Consider the following 20265-nt stretch of genomic DNA (forward strand, 5'->3'; position numbering starts at 1 on the left):
GTTGACCCCCCACCCCTTCAAGCCCTTCAGCAATGCTGGCAGCACTCATACGTCTATTTTCCAAAGCCAACTTCTGTGTACGACGCTGACCACGTGCACTCAACCTTCGTAAACTGGGCCGCAGGGTGGTATTGCAACATGATAACGACCCCAAACACACCTCCAAGACGACCAGTGGCTTGCTAAAAAAGCTGAGGGTAAAGGTTATGGCCTGGCCAAGCATGTCTCCAGACCTAAACCCTATTGAGCATCTTTGGGGCATCCTCAAACAGAAGGTGGAGGAGCGCAAGGTCTTTAATATCCACCAGCTCTGTGATGCTGTCATAAATGGGTGGAAGAGGGTTCCAGTTGCAACCTGTGAAGCTCTAGTGAACTACATGCCCAAGAGGGTTAAGGCAGTGCTGGAAAATAATGGTGGCCACACAAAATATTTACACTTTGGGCCCGATTTGTAAATTTTTTCTAAGGGGTGTACTCACTTTTGTTGCCAGCAGTTTAGACATTAATGGCTGTGTGTCGAGTTATTTTGAGGGGACAGTAAATTTACACTGTTATACAAGCTGTACACTGACTACTTTACATTGTATCAAAGTGTCATTTCTTCAGTGTTGTCCCATGGAAAGATATAAAGAAAAATGTGAAGAAATGTGAGGGGTGTACTCACTTTTGTGAGATACTGTAGCTTTAAGCCAGTACTTTCGACACACACCGTCGGCGAAGTTGTCCCCGCCTTAGTTTATATGCTGCATCGGATCGAACGTGATCACGTGATCAGCACGTCAAATGACGCAATGCTGCGTGACCAGAGTTCCAAGGGTTAAGTCACCTTCACACAAAGCCTCCGCCCGACGGCCCGAGCAAGGCAAAGTCGATTGCTGTGACAGTGAAAATTCCCGGGAGACCTCGCCAGTGTGAGCGAGTGAGCCGCCGCTCAGAAAAAACTCTGTGGTTTGATGGATAAAATGATAGTCGGGAATATCCTGCCCGTTAACGCTGCCGCTACCACCCCCCCACCCAAAAACAAAAACTCTTCGGATCTATACGATTCACGTGGGTCATATATTTTGATTCAAAACGGCGAATATCGCCGGAAAGCGACGAGTTTGCAGGTACGAGTGTAGCCGACTTTAATTTAATGACGAGGAAAAACACCAAACAATAAACAGTGCTGTGCTCACATTTTTTGCTTCACTCTTGCCGAGGTGACTACACACAGCAGAAATGATTAGCCCCTTTTACACAGAGATTGCGGCATATTGACGGAACAACATCACTCCAATATGCCGGCTTTGCTTGCTTCTGTGTTATTTACACAGAACCAAGCAACGCCAGCCTGCTGGCGCATCAGTAGTCCCTTTTACACAGCGCTCCGGAATGAAAGAGGTGCTTGTAAACAGCGTCAGGTGTGACGTAAACATTTAGCGCCGCGCCGGTCAGCTGCTTTACAACAACAACAATGGCCGGTGAATTGAGAGCAGAAGTGCTGGAGCTTGCAGTAAGAGGGCCGTATTTTACTGTCCCCACGATGTGCCAGTTGATCTCGCTACGCGCTGAGTCCAACATCACTGGGACAGTTAACCAAACTGACTAAATCAATCCGACCGCTTCACCTCTGTGTGTGTGTGTGTGTGTGTGACAGGTTGGTTGTGAGCGAGTCTCTTTGTGAGGGCAGCGATCTGCCAATCAGACATACACACACATACACACAGTGTGTGAAGTCACGTTACTGTAGACAGAAATAAAGTGTGGATATACGCTCAGTAAGGATAATAATAGCGGCGGCGGAATGTGTTAGCAAAACAGTAGCTGTGGCTAACAGCTGAGCCCGAGCCTTCAGTCAGCTGAAGCAGACAGTCTAGCGGGGCGAGCAGACTATTCCCCCGTTACTAGGTCGACCTTCAAGCTGAACAAGAGCCCTCCGCTGCGCGTCGGGCTCCTGCTTCAGCTTGTCGGTCTTTATTTCTAGCAAGTGACCCGTTCGCTATACTTTATCCCTTACTTAGCCTAGCCTAGCTTTCCATTGTACAACTTCTCCTGGGCAGAAATAGACTCATACACTCTGCAAAATGAAGCGCGGGGGTTTGGATTGAGCAACGGACCTTATGATCAGCTAGATTATACACCGTTCCTTTTATTTGGTGATTTTTACGGGACATCAGGCCGCCGTGGTTAATGTTAAACACACGTCCTTCAACTGCTAACATGGTCGCATGTTTAGAACGTAGACTATGGAACGTCAAACGCCCCCCTGTTCCGCAACAACAAGCTGGAGCATTTAAACAGAGAGGCGGAACTGATCGTGTCGGGAATCTTACTACCCCCCGAGGTAGTAAAATTCCCGGAACGATCACTCGCACCTTTCTTCCCTCGTTCCGCAACTGTCGCATTTACACAGCTGGGGGGAGGGCCGAAAGGCCGGCATATTCCTGGCTTTCACTGGCTGTGTAAAAGGGGCTATTATTTCGACCAATCAACGGACGGCAGTGTGTAGCTTCAACTTTTCGGCACCCTTTCAGGCGGCTGGTACCCCAACGGAGGAGTACCGAAAATAGGAGCAACTTAGAGCGGTTAGGCTCGCTTATATCCATACCCTACCCAACTTTGGGCAAATGGAAAGCCAAAATACCCGGACCAAACCACTCCGACCGGCTCTACTCGGTGGAAACAAGGCATTACTCTGGATACAGTATGTTTTTTTTCCATTTCTTGAGTGTGTTACCTCATCCAGTTTTGCGCGGGTTTCATTCAGCTCCTGGTTATAGATGGTGTACTCCAGGGCTCTTCTCATCTTGTCCCACTTCTGGTACTGAGCCAGCTCCTCCTTCTCATCCTCCAAGGTGTGCAGACGCTCCTCAATGTACTTCAGCAGTTCATTGATCTTCTCTCGCTTCCCCTCTGGAGAACACAAACACATGAGGTTGTTAAAAAAAAACAGCTGCAACAACTGTTTGGGACAGAATCCCTTAAACATGAACAGAAAAAAGTAGAACAAAGATTTTTCATGGCAGTGTGAAACAATGTGTTAAGAAGCCTTTACCTGTCTCCTTCATGAGCGAAATGCTCTCCTCTTTGCGCTCATCATAAACCCTTGTCCCTGCCACCTCTCTCAGCAGCTTCAGACGCTGGGAGTCAGGCGCTGTGGCCATTTGATTGATCTGCAAGAAACATTCAAATATATAGCTGTTGTTGTAGTAATTTAAAAATATATTTATAGTTCATTTCTGATTTAACAAATTAACATTAATCCAGTTAAGTACAGTAAGCACTCAGCCCTTCTTAAATATTGCAATTCATTACAAAAGACGGATAAATGATATAAATAATGTGTGTTAAAGCAAGCTAGAGGTACTAGTAGGCACCCACTCCTTTCTCACCTTTCCCTGTTTGACGATGTAGTAGGGGTTACTGCGGGAGAAGCCGGCACTCTCCAGAAGGTTCATGACATCATTCTTACTGCAAACAATCACAGACACAACATCAAACAAGTGACACAGTCGGTGAATCTCAATTCAGGGGTTGCGGTCTACGAAGGCTGCATTTGAAGACCGATTGCGTAATAGCGGCACGCAAAGGCTTGTTTCATTTGCAAGGCTCCTCATATGCGGCCGAGAAATGCAGCCTTCGTTTCACGGTTTTGAAGGCTGTAACAGATGGATCCTTCGCGGCCCAACATATCCCACGATTCATTGCGTTTTTTTCAGAGATGGCATAAAATAAAATAAAAAATAACAAAACAGCAACGTGTTGCTCCATCTTTTTAACTTTTATCTTCCTTTCTTTTTTTTCTTTTTGTCTGGTAGGCAACTTCTTTTTCTTTTTTCATCCGTTGACAAAGCTGTCTCCGTTGGCAGCAATCAGGGTTGCTAGGCAGCACAGGAGCGGCGAGTCGTCACGCAAACCGGAAATGCTTGTAAACAGAGACCTGCGGAGACCGTCTCGTTTAACAACGCTCGATCGGCCTTCGAATCGGCCTTCACAGGCTATAGCCTTCATAGACCGCGTCCTACTGGTCTCTGGATTGGGATCCAGCGAGGGATTCACAGAGTTGCTGTTTCCTGTGATTGTATGGACAGTCCATTCACAGCAATACTTACGTCACCATCTTCTTGTCTAAGAAGTACTGGTCCTTCTTTGCGCCAATGACACGGCGAAGGGAGACTTCCTCTTTGTCGATCTGGAGAGACAGAGACATTGGTCATTGGCCAAGGGTAGAATCACGCTCCGCAGCAGAACTGGATGGTAATGTCACTGCATTACCGGGCAGCATGATTACAGTTTCACACCCAGTTAAAAGCCATCATTGGGTTTCTAAAGTAAGTGGTGCAGACATCAGGCCTTCATTGTCAACATCATAAACACTGTGTGTACCGGAGGCAGTGTGACTTATAATCACTGGACACAGCAGTCGTCAGAAATTGACAGTTTAATGGAACAATATAATATATAGTGGTAATGTACCACTTCTACTGGTAGTCTAGACTAAGGATGTAGAAAAAGGGGTTCTGAATGTGATGCCATATCTGGTCATTTGCATTTTTTAGGACTCTTGGTACAAATTAAGTTGCAAAATCAGTTTTAACATGGCTATTGACTTTCTTTACTATGGTTAATTTGTGTTGTACACAAATGTGCCAAATCCAATATCAGCGAAACATCAAAGTGGAAATGAAATTTATGAAATAATATGCACATTTCAGTTTACATCCAGACGATATGCCAATACACTAATATAGTACACGTCAAGTGTTAACATTAGAAAGCTTCAAAATAAATAAAAACATTTATTTATCACATACACTTGAAGACAGGTTATTATTATTTGAGAGGCTTACTGAAAGGCTTGAATGCTACCGTGATAGAAAACAGTAAATCAGTGTGTCTGTGATCAAAGTAAATATATGAAATGTTGTTCAACCCTACCGGCAGCCGGTTGTCAGAGTTGTCAAATATAATCTCCACAAAAGCTGAAATGACACGAGGACCAGTTCCCTCCTACAGTGAGTTGGAAGGAAAAACAAATATAACACGTTTACATTTGTTAATTGTCTGTCATGTGAAATATGTTTAAAATTGTGTTTCAACCTCCTTTAATACAAACTTTTAACAATGCAACTCATCCTGTAAAGACGTTTGCAATCCACTAGTTATTATGCAGGTACACAAGCTTTTCTCAGCATGGGCATATGTAACAAGAAAAACAACCACTGCATCAGAGGGACACTTTCAGAATAGTAGCCTGGATTCTGAAGTGTGTCTAACCTTCCACCTTTACTTACATGGAGCAGGGCCAGGCGCTGTTCCGGTCGCAAGTGACTGAACTCATCACTGAGCACAAACTGGATGGCTAAGAAAACAGAGGAGAGCCACAGTTTTAGACAACCAAGAAAATGAATACACATAATGGAAAAGTGCTTTGCCACTGTAGAAACTTACCATAGAAAAAGTTACTTTTCCCTGACCCATTTCTTCCAACTGTGAAAGAAAAAAGAAAAAGCCCAAAATGAAGACATGGCGACATATGTCCACGTTTACCACACTCTGGTACATACATGTTGGTCCGGCAACTTTCTGCAGGCACTGTCATGAACAGTACACCCACAACAATATTATTAAAAGAATAAAGTACAATGAAAAGCATGACGGAAGAGTTGAGGTGAGCACATACTCACCGATGACATTGTGCTTTGGACTAAACGGGTCTACCACAGTTTGGTCCCTGTAACTTCGGAACCCCTGGATGATGACCTGTACGAGAACCCGGAGACCACCGTGAGCACACAGACCAAAACATCGACCTCTTTAGGAGAGCATTTAACGCTCAATATTGAAAAAGCCAGACAAACTTATGTGAAGGGACTTCATCAGCAAAACAGGAACTTTAACTAAATGCAATAATAGTACTACTCCAGACCCTTTACACTCAACCCGCGTAACATCTGTAATAAGCGGCGCAGCATCAAATGTATCCTTAGCGGGACACGGGCAGCAGGGCCTTCACTGTACGACACCCTTTCATTCAAGACGGTAAAGGCTTTTCACGCTTTCTTGAAAAGATGAACCACAAGTTATACAACCACAAAACAACCAACGCTCACATTTACATATGGTGAAAGGGACTGCAGTGTGGTATGGTGCATCATTAATGGAACGCGGCAACTCCGCTAGCATAACGTTAGCTCTGAAGCGTTAGCTTAGCCCCCTGAAAAGGAGGATGGGTTAGCGTGCTAGCTATTCAATTTATAGCCGTATTGAGTGTTTTTTTGACAAGTTCTGCATATCTATTAACTTAAGAATGTGTGCTAGAACTCGGTATCTCGAAAACAACTGGAACCACGTTCAGATAACTTAACTAGCGTTAGGCCGGTGATAACGTTAGTCGGCGGCTTGTACAGTCTGCTGTCGGTAGTTTACCTGTTTGATGTACATGGCTGTCTAAGCAGGGCGTATCCTCGATTGAATTTGGAGATAAGCCCCCCCGCCACTAAACTGGAGAAGCCAGGGATCTAATAACCCAAACTTAATACAATATTATAAATCAATGCATTCACAATTTGTGAAACACTGTGGCAGAGAATAACATGGAAAATGGCGGCGGGGGCGGGATATAATGGACGATACCACTATATGAAGACGGGGTTGTGACAAACATGTTATACTAAATAATGTGTCGTAGTGACTTGAATTTCACCTAAATTGACATTGGACAAAACTCAAACATTTTAGTACAAAAGAAAATATTGAGGCACGTGTGCTTTCTACGTGAACAACAAGTTTGAAACATATATATATATATTCACCTCCCTATTTGTGCAGATGGTACAGTCTAGCTGGCCCTCTTCTAGGCGGCAAACAAGAAAGTCGACAGCACCGATAGAAAGCTGAAGACTTAAATGAACCAATTAGTTATTTGGCGACAGCCTTTTCTTGATAACTCCAAACGTTATGCTTTGATTTACGCTTTGAAAAACACAATGTAAAAAAGTCTCCGATGAGAATTTAAACCAAACGATTTAGCCTGCCTGTGGCAGGTTTTCCAAAGTCTAATGTAGGCTACTTTCGTTTAGGCCTATAGTTAATTGCTTATAACACTGGGTTTTTCTAACATGACCAAGAACCCAAGCATATGCAGTCTGACTGACTGTAAACTGCTTATCTAAATCTGCTTTTAAAGGCCACGCCATTCACTGCAGGTGTCACTGTTGCCCCTCCTGCTGCTTTGATCTGTCCTGTCAGAAAATATAGCCTAGGCCTACTCTTAACTGCAGTCTTACAAGAAGTATTGCATTTTCTTGCTGATTGCTGGTTAAAGGCTGGTAGTAAAAAGTTCAATGTGATCCAGACCCACTATAGGTCATAACTACGAATATGATCATACAATTACTATATGACAACAACTTTATTTTTTGTGGTGAAAACATTTATTAAACACATAACATCCACATTATTGAAAATCAGACAGACTTTATAATTTTCAAATAAATTAAGTTTAAATGCCTGACTGTATTTGTGAATAGGCAAATACATCACAATATCAACCTAAGGCATGTACGTATATTGCAGTTCATCACTGTGCTTTGTTGTTTCATCACAGCAATTCAGAAGACAGAAAAACAGAATACTTTATTAGCTCGACCCTTCTCTGTTTCGTCGCTGCTCTCCACTCCATCTGCTCTGCTGGTTTCAACAACAGGCACACATATAGCATTGATTTTTTATTTTTATTTCAAGTAAGACTACAAGCAGTCAAAGTTAATTTTAAGGCAGTGCAGTTATTGGGCTGAGTTTGAACTGGTGGTGGACTGGGGACTGCAGGCAAGAGGTAGGGAGAGTGAACACAGATGGCTCAAAGTTTTTGGTGTTGAAAGTGGTGGTAAAGTCGTTAGCGAAGAAGGAGGCGGACTCAAGGGCACAGGAGGTGGCCGGCTCAGGTGTGGCGGCATGAGCTGGGGCTGTGGAAAGGACCTCTGACTCAAACTGCAGTAGCTGACCCATGAAACTGAAGTTGGGCGAGACAACGTCCCGGCGTTGCTTGATGATGTCGAAGGCCGCGTCCAGCCGCAGCTGCTGCGTCCTCATGATGTAGGCCATGCAGATGGTAGGTGAGCGTGAGATGCCCGCTTCACAGTGGACCAAGACCTTTCCCCCTGATTGCTTTACGTGATCTGGGAGGAGAGGAAGAGAGGAACAAGACAACGTTAATGATCTGTGTGTGTGTGGTAAGATGGGGGCAACATCATTTTTCATTCGCAGTGATCATCAGCAAAATTGTTGCACAATCAACAGGGAGTTTTAAACAGTGAATAAGACAGGAAATATCACATTTGAACGGTGTAATCACTGACTCTCCCACTCACGTATTAGTTACTTTCACAAACACACACACACACACAGCTGCTTAATATTATATGGCTAATATTATGGCTAAAAAGGAACATTTCTGGGGAAACAGAATGTACACATCCTATTCCAGTATCAGCCAGTCGTGCACCTGTCAGGCTTGTCTGAGTCACAGAGCCCAGCTGTATGAGACTTTGCTTCTCATACCCTATGCTGCGGGGGTGCTGGCTGCTGCTGCTGTTGATCTTATTTAAAGCTGCATGCAGTGCAACCGACACACTTATCTGTATGTTGTAATGCCTACAGAAATCTACTTTCGGTTTTAAATTCTTGGAAACACTGCAAACACCTACACGTCTCCTTCTCTGACCGTCTTGTTAAAGTTTGATCCACTTCAGACATTGAGTTCCACCTACACAAGTATCTCTCTCTTATAAAAACACTGAGGGCCCCTTCGCTCTGAACCGGAGAGACACAGTAGTTTAACAGCCATGATTTCTGCCCGCTCTGATCCTTGATAAACCCGCATGAATGATTCATGAACTTCCCTTCTCGAGTGGAGGGTGCATCCAGGGAGGTGAAAAAAGGAGTGACAGCAGCAGTGGGAGCTTTAATCACCATCCATTGTATTGGCTGGAGATGTCATGACAAGCCTCGGCAACAATCGAGGAGGTCAATTATATTTATTAACTCTTCTCTGAGTGTCCCCGTCAGCAGGCTGGTTTCTGTTTGGTGATTGATTTTCATCTGGAGACGAGCTGCAGCTCAGCAAGGATTTGTGCGCCACATACTGTATTTCTAATCACCTGGCACGGCCTTTTCTGAATGGGGCTAAACCTGCCCTTGGAACAACTATGTAATAATAAATGGCTTACACAAAGACCCCCTAAATGTAGGCTTCATCCCCAAACAATGCACAATAGCAGGAGCCACCCAAAACTGGTCAGCCAAGCTGCTCCTGGGTAAGCTTTGCCCTTGTTATGCCTGGCTATAAATAGCCATCAGCACATCGTGTGCATCCTTTGCTGCTGCTATTATCCTCAACCTGTCTTCCTCTGTAACGCATTAGCTTACCTGCTGCCCTCACTGACTCCCACCTGCGAGCAACCAACAACTGTGCTTCCTCATGTGTGTCAGTCAGCTATAGCTTATATCCTCAACCCATACACCATAAACAACTGCGCTTGAGCCTGTGTGTGTGTGTGTGTGTGTGTGTGTGTGTGTGTGTGTGTGTGTGTGTGTGTGTGTGTGTGTGTGTGTGTGTGTGTGTGTGTGTGTGTGTGTGTGTGTGTGTGTGTGCATGCGTAAGCATCAGTCAGCCCCCAACGTCCTCCACCCAGCTATTACTAAACAGAGACAGCTCACAGTTGTCACACTGACTGGCCACACCCGGCAGAGTAAGCCACTGAGATTAGGCCTGGGAGGCCATGACGGCATGGGAGCGTCTTTTTCAAGCTAAGACTAGAGGGGGAGGGTGATCGGAAGGGGACGGTGGGGAAGGGAGCAAATCCTGAATGAAAGCAGATTGACCGGAGACGTTGGTGAGGGGGGATTTAATGCATGCAGGCGATCAAATTAAACAGATTACAGCTGGGTTTTTTATAGCCCTTTATTTGTGAATGGCATCAGGTGAGGTGAGCAATGACAAAGGGGACTTATTTGAAGATGCAAAGATAAACACAGCTATGTACACCTATATAGGTGAATTCCTTACACAGCTTGAGTTGTTTTAGGACTCCCTGGGGTGATGTTGCACTGTAGAAGTTTAAGTAGACCTAGATGTTATTCCAGGAGAAGACTCTATCATGGTGGTGTATTCACTTCCCTCCTTGGCTCCTTTTGGCTGACAGAACTATTTTGATACCAAGTGAATCAGCTTCTTCATAAGGAACCAAAACAGAAACGATCCTCTTGACTTTTTAACCCTCCATATTCAGACACAACCACCTGTCCATCCAAACTATAGTTAAAGCGCTGGGCTGCACCCTAGAAAAGCAAAAGCCAGGCCCGACATTTAGTGCCCTGCAACTCACCGATAAACTCTATGGCCTCCTGAAAGTGGGAGCTGATGTCGGCCATGTGGTTGTCCTCCACCGGGATCCACTTGTAGTCGTAGTGGCCCTTGGCCGGCTTCAGGTCCCTGCGCGACACGTTGAGCAAGGCCGTGATGTGAAGGTCGCTGAGATAGTCCTGTCTGGAGGCGTGGTAGGCACTACCGAGGTAGAGGAAAGGCAGGATCTCTACAGGTTTACCCTGAGAGGGAGAAAAGAGAAAGAGAGAGAGACATGATAAGGATTAGAATGCACAACACAGACAAGACAAAGACAAAACACTGGACCCCAGATCCTAACCCCTGACAAGAAAATACACCCACGGTCCAAGCCACAACAGCCCAACACCTGTCAGTACAGTATAGGCTGTAGGGTAGTACATCATGTGATGTTCCTCTGCAGACAAAGCTCGCATGCGGTTGGATGAATGGAGTCCCCTCTGTAAACCCTCGTCCACTACAGACTCATCATTTCAATTTGGGCAGTGGGGTGATGGAATAAATGTCAAAGGTTTTTCTCATCATTGAGTGGTCTCTACCTTCTTTTTTAAAAAACAACATAGGCCTATGTGATTGCTGGGCAGCATTGAAGGTCACAGAATATCATATTAGCTGAGGAAATGTTTTGATGCTCAGCAAAGTATAACTCCCAAATGTCAGCAGGGCTTTGATGTGTCTGTTTTTATTCTCTTTTCTTTCTTTCTTTTTGATAAGGATAAAAAAATAAAAATAAAGAACTGTGCCAGTGTCCTGTCTGCCTGGGCGTCGATTAGGGAAGTAGGCTACTGTATTGTGAAGGGTGTTTCTGTTTCCATATACCTGATCGTAATCTGGTTTGTGGTGAGAGAGCTTCTCGCTGTGGCTGTTGACTCTTTTCTCGGTTTCAGTTCCGCTCTGGTCGATGGTTTTCACCTCAGTGCAAAGTTCAGGGTGTTGAGAGTGGAAGTCCTCGTATCCTCCTGAGAGATGGAAGGGGAGAAAACCGTCAACACACGCTACAATGAATAGCCCAAACTAAGAATAATTCGACCTCTAGCCCTTCACGAAACACACACACACACACACACACTACACAAATGCATTTATTGTGAAATGGCAGCGTTTATGAAACAGCCTAAGAACCGGATTATAACCTCTGATTATAAGCGCGTAATTAATTACAGGAGCCCGCAGTGGAAGGACCGGTAATCCTTAGGGCTATAGGCCTACATCCTGAGGACTCAAGAGGTGACAGACGGAAATGGATGTGTTTCGACACATTGTCGCAACCCCCGACGGATTTAGGCCTATTTCGTTTAAAGAAATTCGTTCTATCTATTGGCTAAATCATCGCAGCACCAATACAAAATGTGCCCGCGTTTCTCCCGCACTGACTCATCCGCTCCGTTGACGCACACGCAGGACATTTATCTCCCCAAGAAGTGAGAGAAAAATGTAGGCCAATTTCAACACAGCCGAGAGAGACACAGAGAACGATGACTTGGCCTCAACGGCATCTGAATTTCTGGGAAAAGTTGAATAAGATGGGCCCTAAATAGCCTATAGGCTAATAAAATAAAAATATAGGGAAGGTCTTTTGAAATGAGGACCGACGAGGTAGGCCCTATAGCCCAATTTCTTCAGTGCCAGCAGCTCATAAAGAGTAGTTACATTCATAAATTATAATAGGCTATAGCTTTCCTTTTGATTTTGTGGGACAGACGAGACAAACTAAAACTTCATTCCAACACAACCGTGTTTGATCAAAAGTCACTATTGAAAAAGTGGAAATAAAACGTGAAATAGAAAAAGCTATCGTTCTTCTTACAATCTGATTTTAAAGCGAGGATAAGCTAGTGTTAATTCTGAATAGGCTACACCAAATTCCTCACCACATCAACAACAAAGCAAATTGATAGACCAGGTTACTCTTATTTCCCCCCTCTATCTGGATTGAAACTGTCTAATATCTCACCTTTCAGGAAATACACGTTGATCCCGTTCGCTAGATGCGTGAGCGTGTTTATTACTATTTGTGCTACACTGTCCTTTTTCAGCTTTTGCCAGTGGGAAGTCCGGTCATCCAGAGCCACGATAGTCGATATGCTCCCCTCCTTAAGCCGAAAGAGAGCTCTCTCATCCGGGATGACAAACTGCAGGGGCACCGGCCCTCCCCGAGACCTCCGGACCACCACTGAGTTGAGATTGACATTGACGGAGCCTTTGATATTAGAGTTCGTGAATGAGAAATACGGTCGGCAATCCAAAATAAGGCAGCTCCCACTCTCTTTCCTGATTATTTTCCTCAGACGGAGACACTCAATGCTGGAGACTTTCATGTTTGACGCCTCGGAGTTGTTATTATTGCCTTAAGAATTCAACTGGAATACTCCTAAACGGACGATACGTTCAAGTGAGGAGTCCCGTGCGCGTCTGTGCCTTCATGTCCTCCAAGGGGATTCCGGCCGATCAGTTTTATGTGAATGGAACCTCCGGCGCGTGACGTCACGAACCATATATGGACACCGGCGAGATGCGATCGAAGCAAAATAACCCGCCCACAGCTATGACTGCACTGTGTGACTCCGCCTCAGGTCGTGGTTTATAAAAAGCCTGCAGGGCGCTGGTGCAGGCTCCAGCCATTACTCACTGCGTGTCCTCCTCCAGCAACTACAGTAATGTATGAATTATTTAGACTTTAACAAATGCTCAGATGAAACATTGTGTGCTATTTATCACAGAGTAGGCTACATTGTGTCAGTTTCAAGTTACATTTTTTAAAAACATTACTTTTTTCTTTTTTGTAGCAAATTAACATCAGTTGTTACCGGTGGATGGATGGACAGGTGACAGACGGATGAATGAATGATGGATTGAAAGACACTTCAACATGTTGCCGGAAGGAGCACAGAATATAACCACCAACCTTACAATTCGGAGACAACTTCCACTTCCCCCTGAGGCACTGCCATTTCAGTATTAATGCAACAGAACAAAAAGTATAGGTGTGTGATCCCTCAAAGTTTGCACCCTATTTCTGACAAAATGTGTATGATACACTGACTATATGGACTAATATTTTTGGCCACCTTATCAAAATAAGTAGGCATATATGGGGTTGGTCCTCTCTTTGCAGCTACAAATGGTATATGGACTCCACTTTTATAGCGCATTTCCCTGGTGTTTCACAGACTCATAGCGCTTTACATTGTTATACACATTCACACATTCATAGCAGCAGCTACCATGCATGTGCAATCTCACTATCGGGAGCAATTTAGGTTTTAGTGTCTTGCCATGGGACACTTGGACATGTGGCGGGGAGACAGGGGATCGAACCACCGACCCTGCAACCCAGTGGACGACCGCCCTACCCACTTCGCCACAAACGACCATATAAGGGCCTCCACTCTTTTGGGACGGATTTCTACAAGTGTGTCTGTGTGATATTTTGCCCATTATTCTAGAAGAGCATTTGTGAGGTCAGACACTGATGTTGGGTGAGAGAGGCATAGCTCACAATCCAGTGAAGTTCTGCCACACATTTCTGCTTTGCTACTTGGCTCCGGAGTCGGCTTTCTGCCCCTTTGTATGACGACCCCGCCCACGTCCAGGAGGTACTATTTGCAGTGGGAAACGACCCGTGCTGCTACCAAAACCAAGTTGAGCTAAGTCGAGTTTAGTTGAGTAGAGCTACATGTGCGGTGGAAAAGCCAAACCCAGAAAACAACAGTTGGCAAAATGCAATCAGGCAGGTAACGTTCTCCCATTCGACAAAACCCAGACTGGTCAATCAGGCTGATAGTGAAGTGTGATTGGTCACTCCACAGATGTTTGCACTGCTCTGGAGTATAGTGGTGGAGTTCTATACACCACTCCATCCAAAGCTTGGCGTTGTGCTTGGTGATGTAAGTTTTTCATGCAGCTGCTACGCCGAAACCCATGAAGCTCCCGGTAGGCAGTTTTGGTGCTTATGTTAATGCCATAGGATCATTTGGAACTCTGTAGTGTTTGGCTATACAACTCTGTGTGTGTGTGTGTGTGTGTGTGTGTGTGTGTGTGTGTGTGTGTTCGCACGCGGGCGTGCGTGCATGCATGTGTGTGTGTCTGTTTGTCTGTGTTTATGCTCATATAAACAAATCAGTGAGTACCCCACCCACTGTTCTTTTCTTTTTTTTGTTCAGGCTACTTATGAATAATGGTTCATAATTCTTACAGTTTTTTTCGATCGCTAACCCACAGTGGGCACAACTGTAGCTCAATGTGCAAAACTCTAACTACAGTCTGCATTACCAACAGTCACTGGAGCTGAACAGTTCACTTCACCTGAAAAAAAGGCTCAGTGCAGCAAACACTATGAACAATCTGCATTGAGACACACTGTCAGCCAGAACATGCTCAGAGTATAAACACAAGCATCAAACCCCAATGCACAAATTACAAACTTTTAATCTTTACAGTTTGAATAATCTGGGTTACTTCACACAAGTAACGTAATATTTTCTTTGAGTAAAGAGTGAAATTCTTTCACATGAAATGTTTTATTTTATAACATACCAGTTATGTTACAGTTTTTTACGATTGCTAAACCACAGTGGGCACAACTGGAGCGACATGTGCAAAACTATAACAACAGCATGCAGAGCAGCGGTTCATTCGGACCAAACTGTAGCTCGTTTCTCATTGCTTAAACACAATTTTCAAAACTCTACACACCTATCTCATGGCTTAAACACAGCCTGCACAACACTGTGGATTTCCAGCACTTTTTTCAAATGCTAACACACTGCTGCCACAACTGTAAACCACACATTCAAAACAGAATGAATGCCTAGTGCATTTCAAACACTGCGGATTGCAATTTCAACTGAAACACTAAGATGTCTTGTTTTAGACTTGTTAGTGAACATATATACAGTAAGGGAAAGCTCAAAAAAAAATGTTTTTTGGAAATGGACCAAGGAAGACAGGTTGTTGGAGGGAGAAGAGTGGCAGTGACAGTGTGGATGTGTGGAGGAAGACCTAGAAGACATTGAGCTGTCATTTCTGATGAAATACAGTAAGATAGGGTTAGGGTTAACACTGATAGACCCTGTTGTGAATCATGGTCTCTCATTGAGAGAGGCAGGGTTGAAAGTGCAACCCAATCTGCAACAATCTAAAGTTGCATTTGTAATACGAATTTTCCAGCAAACAAACAGCTTAGAGTTGCATCCTTACAGTAAATGACAACATTACAGGAATTGATTTCTGTATTACAATTATAGAATATTTACACAGATAAATACTACATTTGGAAATGTTTTCAATAAATATTCGACAAATCATATTATGCAAATGTAAGTTATCATACAAAAAAAGGAATAAAATGTAGATCTAGATAATTAATAGCCTAAAAATGTAATCAGTTAATCTGGGAGGTAATCCGAAATTATCTGATCATGTCACGTTCACATCCATGCACAGTGTGTATTGAGTTTATTTAAAAACAATTGGAAATGGGGCTACCCTCAGTTGCCCATGCACTGTGTATAGTCTATAGCCTATTTCCCTCGTCTGTGGAAAAAAAGATACAATAGCTGGACAACAGAGTTCTTCTGCTTCATTCCTCTCACTGCATTTAAATGAATTCATTATATTACAGAGAAATATGTCCCGTAAAAGAAAAAGAGCTCCAAGCCCAACCCAGAGGACCCTCCATAATATTTTATTTTATATTAATATTTTTATGGAAAATCCATAGCTTCTAATTCATCTGACCCAGTGTCTCCAAATTATTTGTTTCCACAAAACTTCTCAGATTTAGCCTCTTCATTTTCCTCTCAAAGTGCACCAGATTCATGCATTTCACTTTAAAAAGGTTAAAAAGATCTCCCGGGGGGGGGGGGGGGGGGGGGGCATACCCCCGGACCTCCCTAGGAGGGTCTGAATCTCGGCTGTTTAATATTTTCGCGAAGCTGCACAGTGGAGGCACTAGCGCAAAACACTGGGTGTTTGAATGATATTTAACAAAGATCTACAGTTTCAGCAGCGCTAACATTGGAGAGGGGCCCCCTAATCATATTTCACTTAGGGCCCCATGAAGGCTTGGGCCGGCTCTGCTCTTGAAACAAAACCTAACAATCCCATTTCAAAACTGTTTTTAGCATCAAAACAATACACACATGCGCTTTTGAATTACTCTTTCCTAATAGCAACAACACACAGATGTGCTTTATGCAAAACACAGCTGTATTCAGTACTTTGGATGGTTTTTGACTTTAAAAGTCTCATACAGATTTTTTTTGTGAAAGATTGATCCACTACAGTTGATCTAGACACATGAAAACAAAATGTAAACGCTTCAGAATTTTTATTTTATTTTGCCATTTCAGGTTTCTGCTAAAGTAAAAAAAGAAACACAAAGACACACAAGAACTGGTACATCTAGAATGTTCTACAAAACATAGTGTTTTAGGGGAATGATTGGAAGACATTTAGGCTATGGATCCTGTCTCCTGTTGGCATCTGGCCACATCACCTCATCCACGTCACAAGCAATATCCTCCCTTGCCAAGCAACGGGGGAAATATCGCCTTGCGTACCTTATCCAACCTCTTGCAGAGTTTTTGGGAAAGATTGATACACTATAATTTCAAATAGACACATGAAAAAAATATGGAAAAGCTTCTGAAAAAAAGTTTATATTGCAATTTCATGGTTTTGGCCAACAAAAGAAAAAAACACAACGAATAGGTAGGATCGCAGTTCAACAAGCAATTCAGTGTGTCACTAAGAACTCTGAAACAATTACAGTAAAAAAATATTAATAATAAGTGGGCGAGTGGATTATGAATCCTTTGGATACCGCCTCCCGTTTGCGTCTGGCCACATCGCCTCATCGACATCACATGCAATGTCATCCTTTGAGAAGCAACAGCGAAAATGTTCCTGATATCCAGTCTAAACGTCCTAATTATGGAGCTATTGTGCATGTTGTTGGGCTGGAATCTCAGACCAGCCTCCTATATTGTTAGGCCATGATCTATAACATGGTCCACTATAGTGAACCTGTCTCCGTCTGTTGTCTCCTTTGACATCGTCCTCCTACCGCTCTCTCTTGTCCTCTTCCCCTGACTCTTACTGTCTCACAAAGGAGCTGAGCTCACCTGAGGTCTATTTGTAGTGCAAAGGCTCACACTGATTGGTATTATATTAGCTTAATTTTTTATTTGTGTGAGTCTGTGTGCTTTTCCAATTTTAGTTGTGTTTTGTATTTTAAATAGATGTGTTTTCCCAATGATTGCAGGAGATTTAATTTTTGAACTATGAGAAAAACAGTGTGTAGCCTTCATAGGAAAACTGGTCTCAGTATTCACAAAGAGATGTACAAGAACCACATCTTGCATTATAAGGACTCCATTGCCAGCACTAAAACCCACTACTACTCTAATATGATCACTGCCAACAAAGGAAACTCTAAGTCACTCTTTTCCCTACTTAACTAAGTGTGTCTCACATTACCCAATGTCTCACATTCCCCCGTTCTCCCCTACATCCGTTTAGACGCTGTTTAGCGTATTGCCGCCCTCCACAGGTTAGATATAGAACTAGATTGTTTACATACAGTCCTGTGTTGTGCAGGAAATGCAGAATTGTAAATAAAGAATAAAAAAAAAACCTTCCTTGTCGTTTGAAAAGACGCGATGCATTGTGGGGCGGTTGAGTAGGAAAAGTATCCAATCGATCCATACCCAAAATCTTCCCGGAAGTTAGTACTCGTCCGGGAATTTCTTGCATACCCAAACTCGCATACCCAAACGTCACATACTCAAATTGAAGTCAAAATGAGTATGAGTAGGATGTTAGTATGGCTTTCCGAACACAGCCACCTTCTTAGTGTTTCAGTTGAAATTGCAATCCGCAGTGTTTGAAATGCACCAGGCTGAAATATATTCTGTTTTGAATGTATGTTTTACAGTTGTGCCACTAGTTAGCATTTGAACAAAGTGCTGGAAATCCACAATGTTGTGCAGGTTGTGGTTAGGCCATGAGATAGGTGTGTAGAGTTTTGAAAATTGTGTTTAAGCAATGAAAAACGAGATACAGTTTGGTCCGAATGAACCGCTGCTGTGCCTAGTGTTGTTAGAGTTTTGCACATGTCGCTCCAGTTCTGCCCACTGTGGGTTAGCAATCGGAAAAAATTGTAATAGGCCTATGGGAAAATTGCAGGGAGAGCTCAGTGGCTGGACGACAAGTAGGTTACAAATCAACCTCATACTTCTGCTTAAGTTTGTTATGTATGGCCCAGTGAACCTGCCTTCCATCCCCCAGTTTGTAAACCTAATCCCGCAAATGAATAAACTGGTTTAAACGTCACACTCACATGACATACAATCAATCCTGACACGCAGCTTGGGACACTGTTTGGGTTTTGAAAGCAAGAGCGCTATCATGTTGTTACTAATATGTTACATTATTTCTTGGCTGGTAGCAGTTGCCAGGCGACGACCAGCCTGGTCTTTTCCAAATATAATCCCAGAATTCTTTTTACACTTTTTGTATGGATTTAACACAGAATATATAATATGTGAGGGGAGGTGGATTATGTATACCTTTGGACAGTGAAACGATAGCTTTCTAGTTTCTTTGCTCATAGCTAATGATCATCCAACACTCAGCAAGAATTTGAAAGCAAATCATTTTATTTCCCAATATCTCTATTATATTTCTCTGACAGGTACCTGAACGTCCCCATTAGATGAGCAATTAGGCCTCCATGTTACTCCTGGAACCACTAGCTAATTTGACGAGTTGACCATTAATCTGAATCTCTAAACCATCATGTTTGTTTCATGGTTAGAGTTTACCATCCAGTTTGTCATGAAAGTAGAAGGTGCAAAGGGCCAATCCATGACATGTAGCCCACGCACAGCATCAACAAGAGGCAGTGAAAGCCTCTTTGGTCAAATGAATCCAACAAACATGTGTTACATCATTCATGTTGTGTCTGCTGTATGATGCTTTGGCATGATGAACAGGCGCAGAGAAAGAGAGAGAGAGAGAGAGAGAGAGAGAGAGAGAGAGAGAGAGAGAGAGAGAGAGAGAGAGAGAGAGAGAGAGAGAAATAAATGGTTTGAGCCCACACATGTCTCTCTAACAGGATTGCTTCACTATCCCAGTGGCTCTGTGGTAGAGTTAATATATTTAGGAAGTAGGCAGGACATTTTTTAATCCAGCCACAGCCATGTGTAAACAGAGTCCTGTTTTCAGCGGGATGGCTATTAAGACTCTGTTGTATTGACCAGGACTGTGTTAAACAAACTATTTTTAACAAAGCATGTCCTCTGTGTGTGGGGATGTCGCAGTTCACAAGTGCGTCAGGTCAATTTTTATTACATTTTTTATGTTAAATGTATTTATCCGTAATAACATGTTAGTATAATTTGTCTGTCTCATTATTGTCAACCAGTGTTGACAATAGCACATAAAAATAAGAAATATTTATTGTGACTAAACACAAATAAATATTTATGTTCACATTCAATTTTCATGTGTAAAGAGTTATTAATTTTGTGTCATATTCAAAAACAATATTAATTTTCAGCTATTTCACACTATCCACATGTAACACTTATTAATTTAACATGAAATGAATGGTCTAACCTCTAAAGGGAAAAACAGTGACAGAAGGCGTAATGGAGGTTTAGGGAATTTCCACAAAGGAGAATTAGCACAAAAACATTTTACACTATAAATTGTTAATATTATGTACGTAGGAGGATTAGGTGTCAAACATAAGAAAAAAATGAGTTCTTACTTCTTTCTCAGAATTCTGACTTTAATCTCAGAATTATGAAAAAAAGTCAGAATTCTGACAATTTTCTTTCTCATGTGTGGCCCTAATCCTCTTCAATAGT

The 20265-nt window shown here is 43.1% G+C and overlaps 2 protein-coding genes across 2 annotated transcripts in view; both read right to left on the reverse strand.

Moving 5' to 3' along the window:
* smc3 (structural maintenance of chromosomes 3) overlaps positions 1-6579 on the reverse strand; it is a 54152-nt gene extending 47573 nt beyond the window's left edge. The window contains exons 1-9 of the mRNA XM_080029446.1: positions 6412-6579; positions 5670-5745; positions 5434-5472; positions 5277-5344; positions 4921-4992; positions 4095-4174; positions 3375-3453; positions 3038-3155; positions 2720-2895 (exon numbers count right to left, since the gene is read on the reverse strand). Coding sequence (XP_079885572.1) covers positions 2720-2895; positions 3038-3155; positions 3375-3453; positions 4095-4174; positions 4921-4992; positions 5277-5344; positions 5434-5472; positions 5670-5745; positions 6412-6426 — 723 coding nt within the window. The 5' untranslated portion in view covers positions 6427-6579. The remainder of the gene's footprint in view (positions 1-2719; positions 2896-3037; positions 3156-3374; positions 3454-4094; positions 4175-4920; positions 4993-5276; positions 5345-5433; positions 5473-5669; positions 5746-6411) is intronic.
* An 829-nt stretch (positions 6580-7408) lies between these two features.
* dusp5 (dual specificity phosphatase 5) lies at positions 7409-12803 on the reverse strand. Its single transcript, XM_080029386.1, has 4 exons — positions 12342-12803; positions 11207-11346; positions 10371-10590; positions 7409-8162 (listed from the first exon to the last, which is right to left on the reverse strand). Exons 1-4 carry the CDS (start codon positions 12703-12705, stop codon positions 7756-7758), a joined length of 1131 nt encoding a protein of 376 aa, XP_079885512.1. The 5' UTR covers positions 12706-12803; the 3' UTR covers positions 7409-7755.
* Between the last annotated feature and the right edge of the window lie 7462 nt (positions 12804-20265).

This window comes from Ammodytes marinus (assembly GCF_949987685.1).
Source record: "Ammodytes marinus genome assembly, chromosome: 6".
Classification (NCBI taxonomy): Eukaryota; Metazoa; Chordata; class Actinopteri; order Uranoscopiformes; family Ammodytidae; genus Ammodytes; species Ammodytes marinus.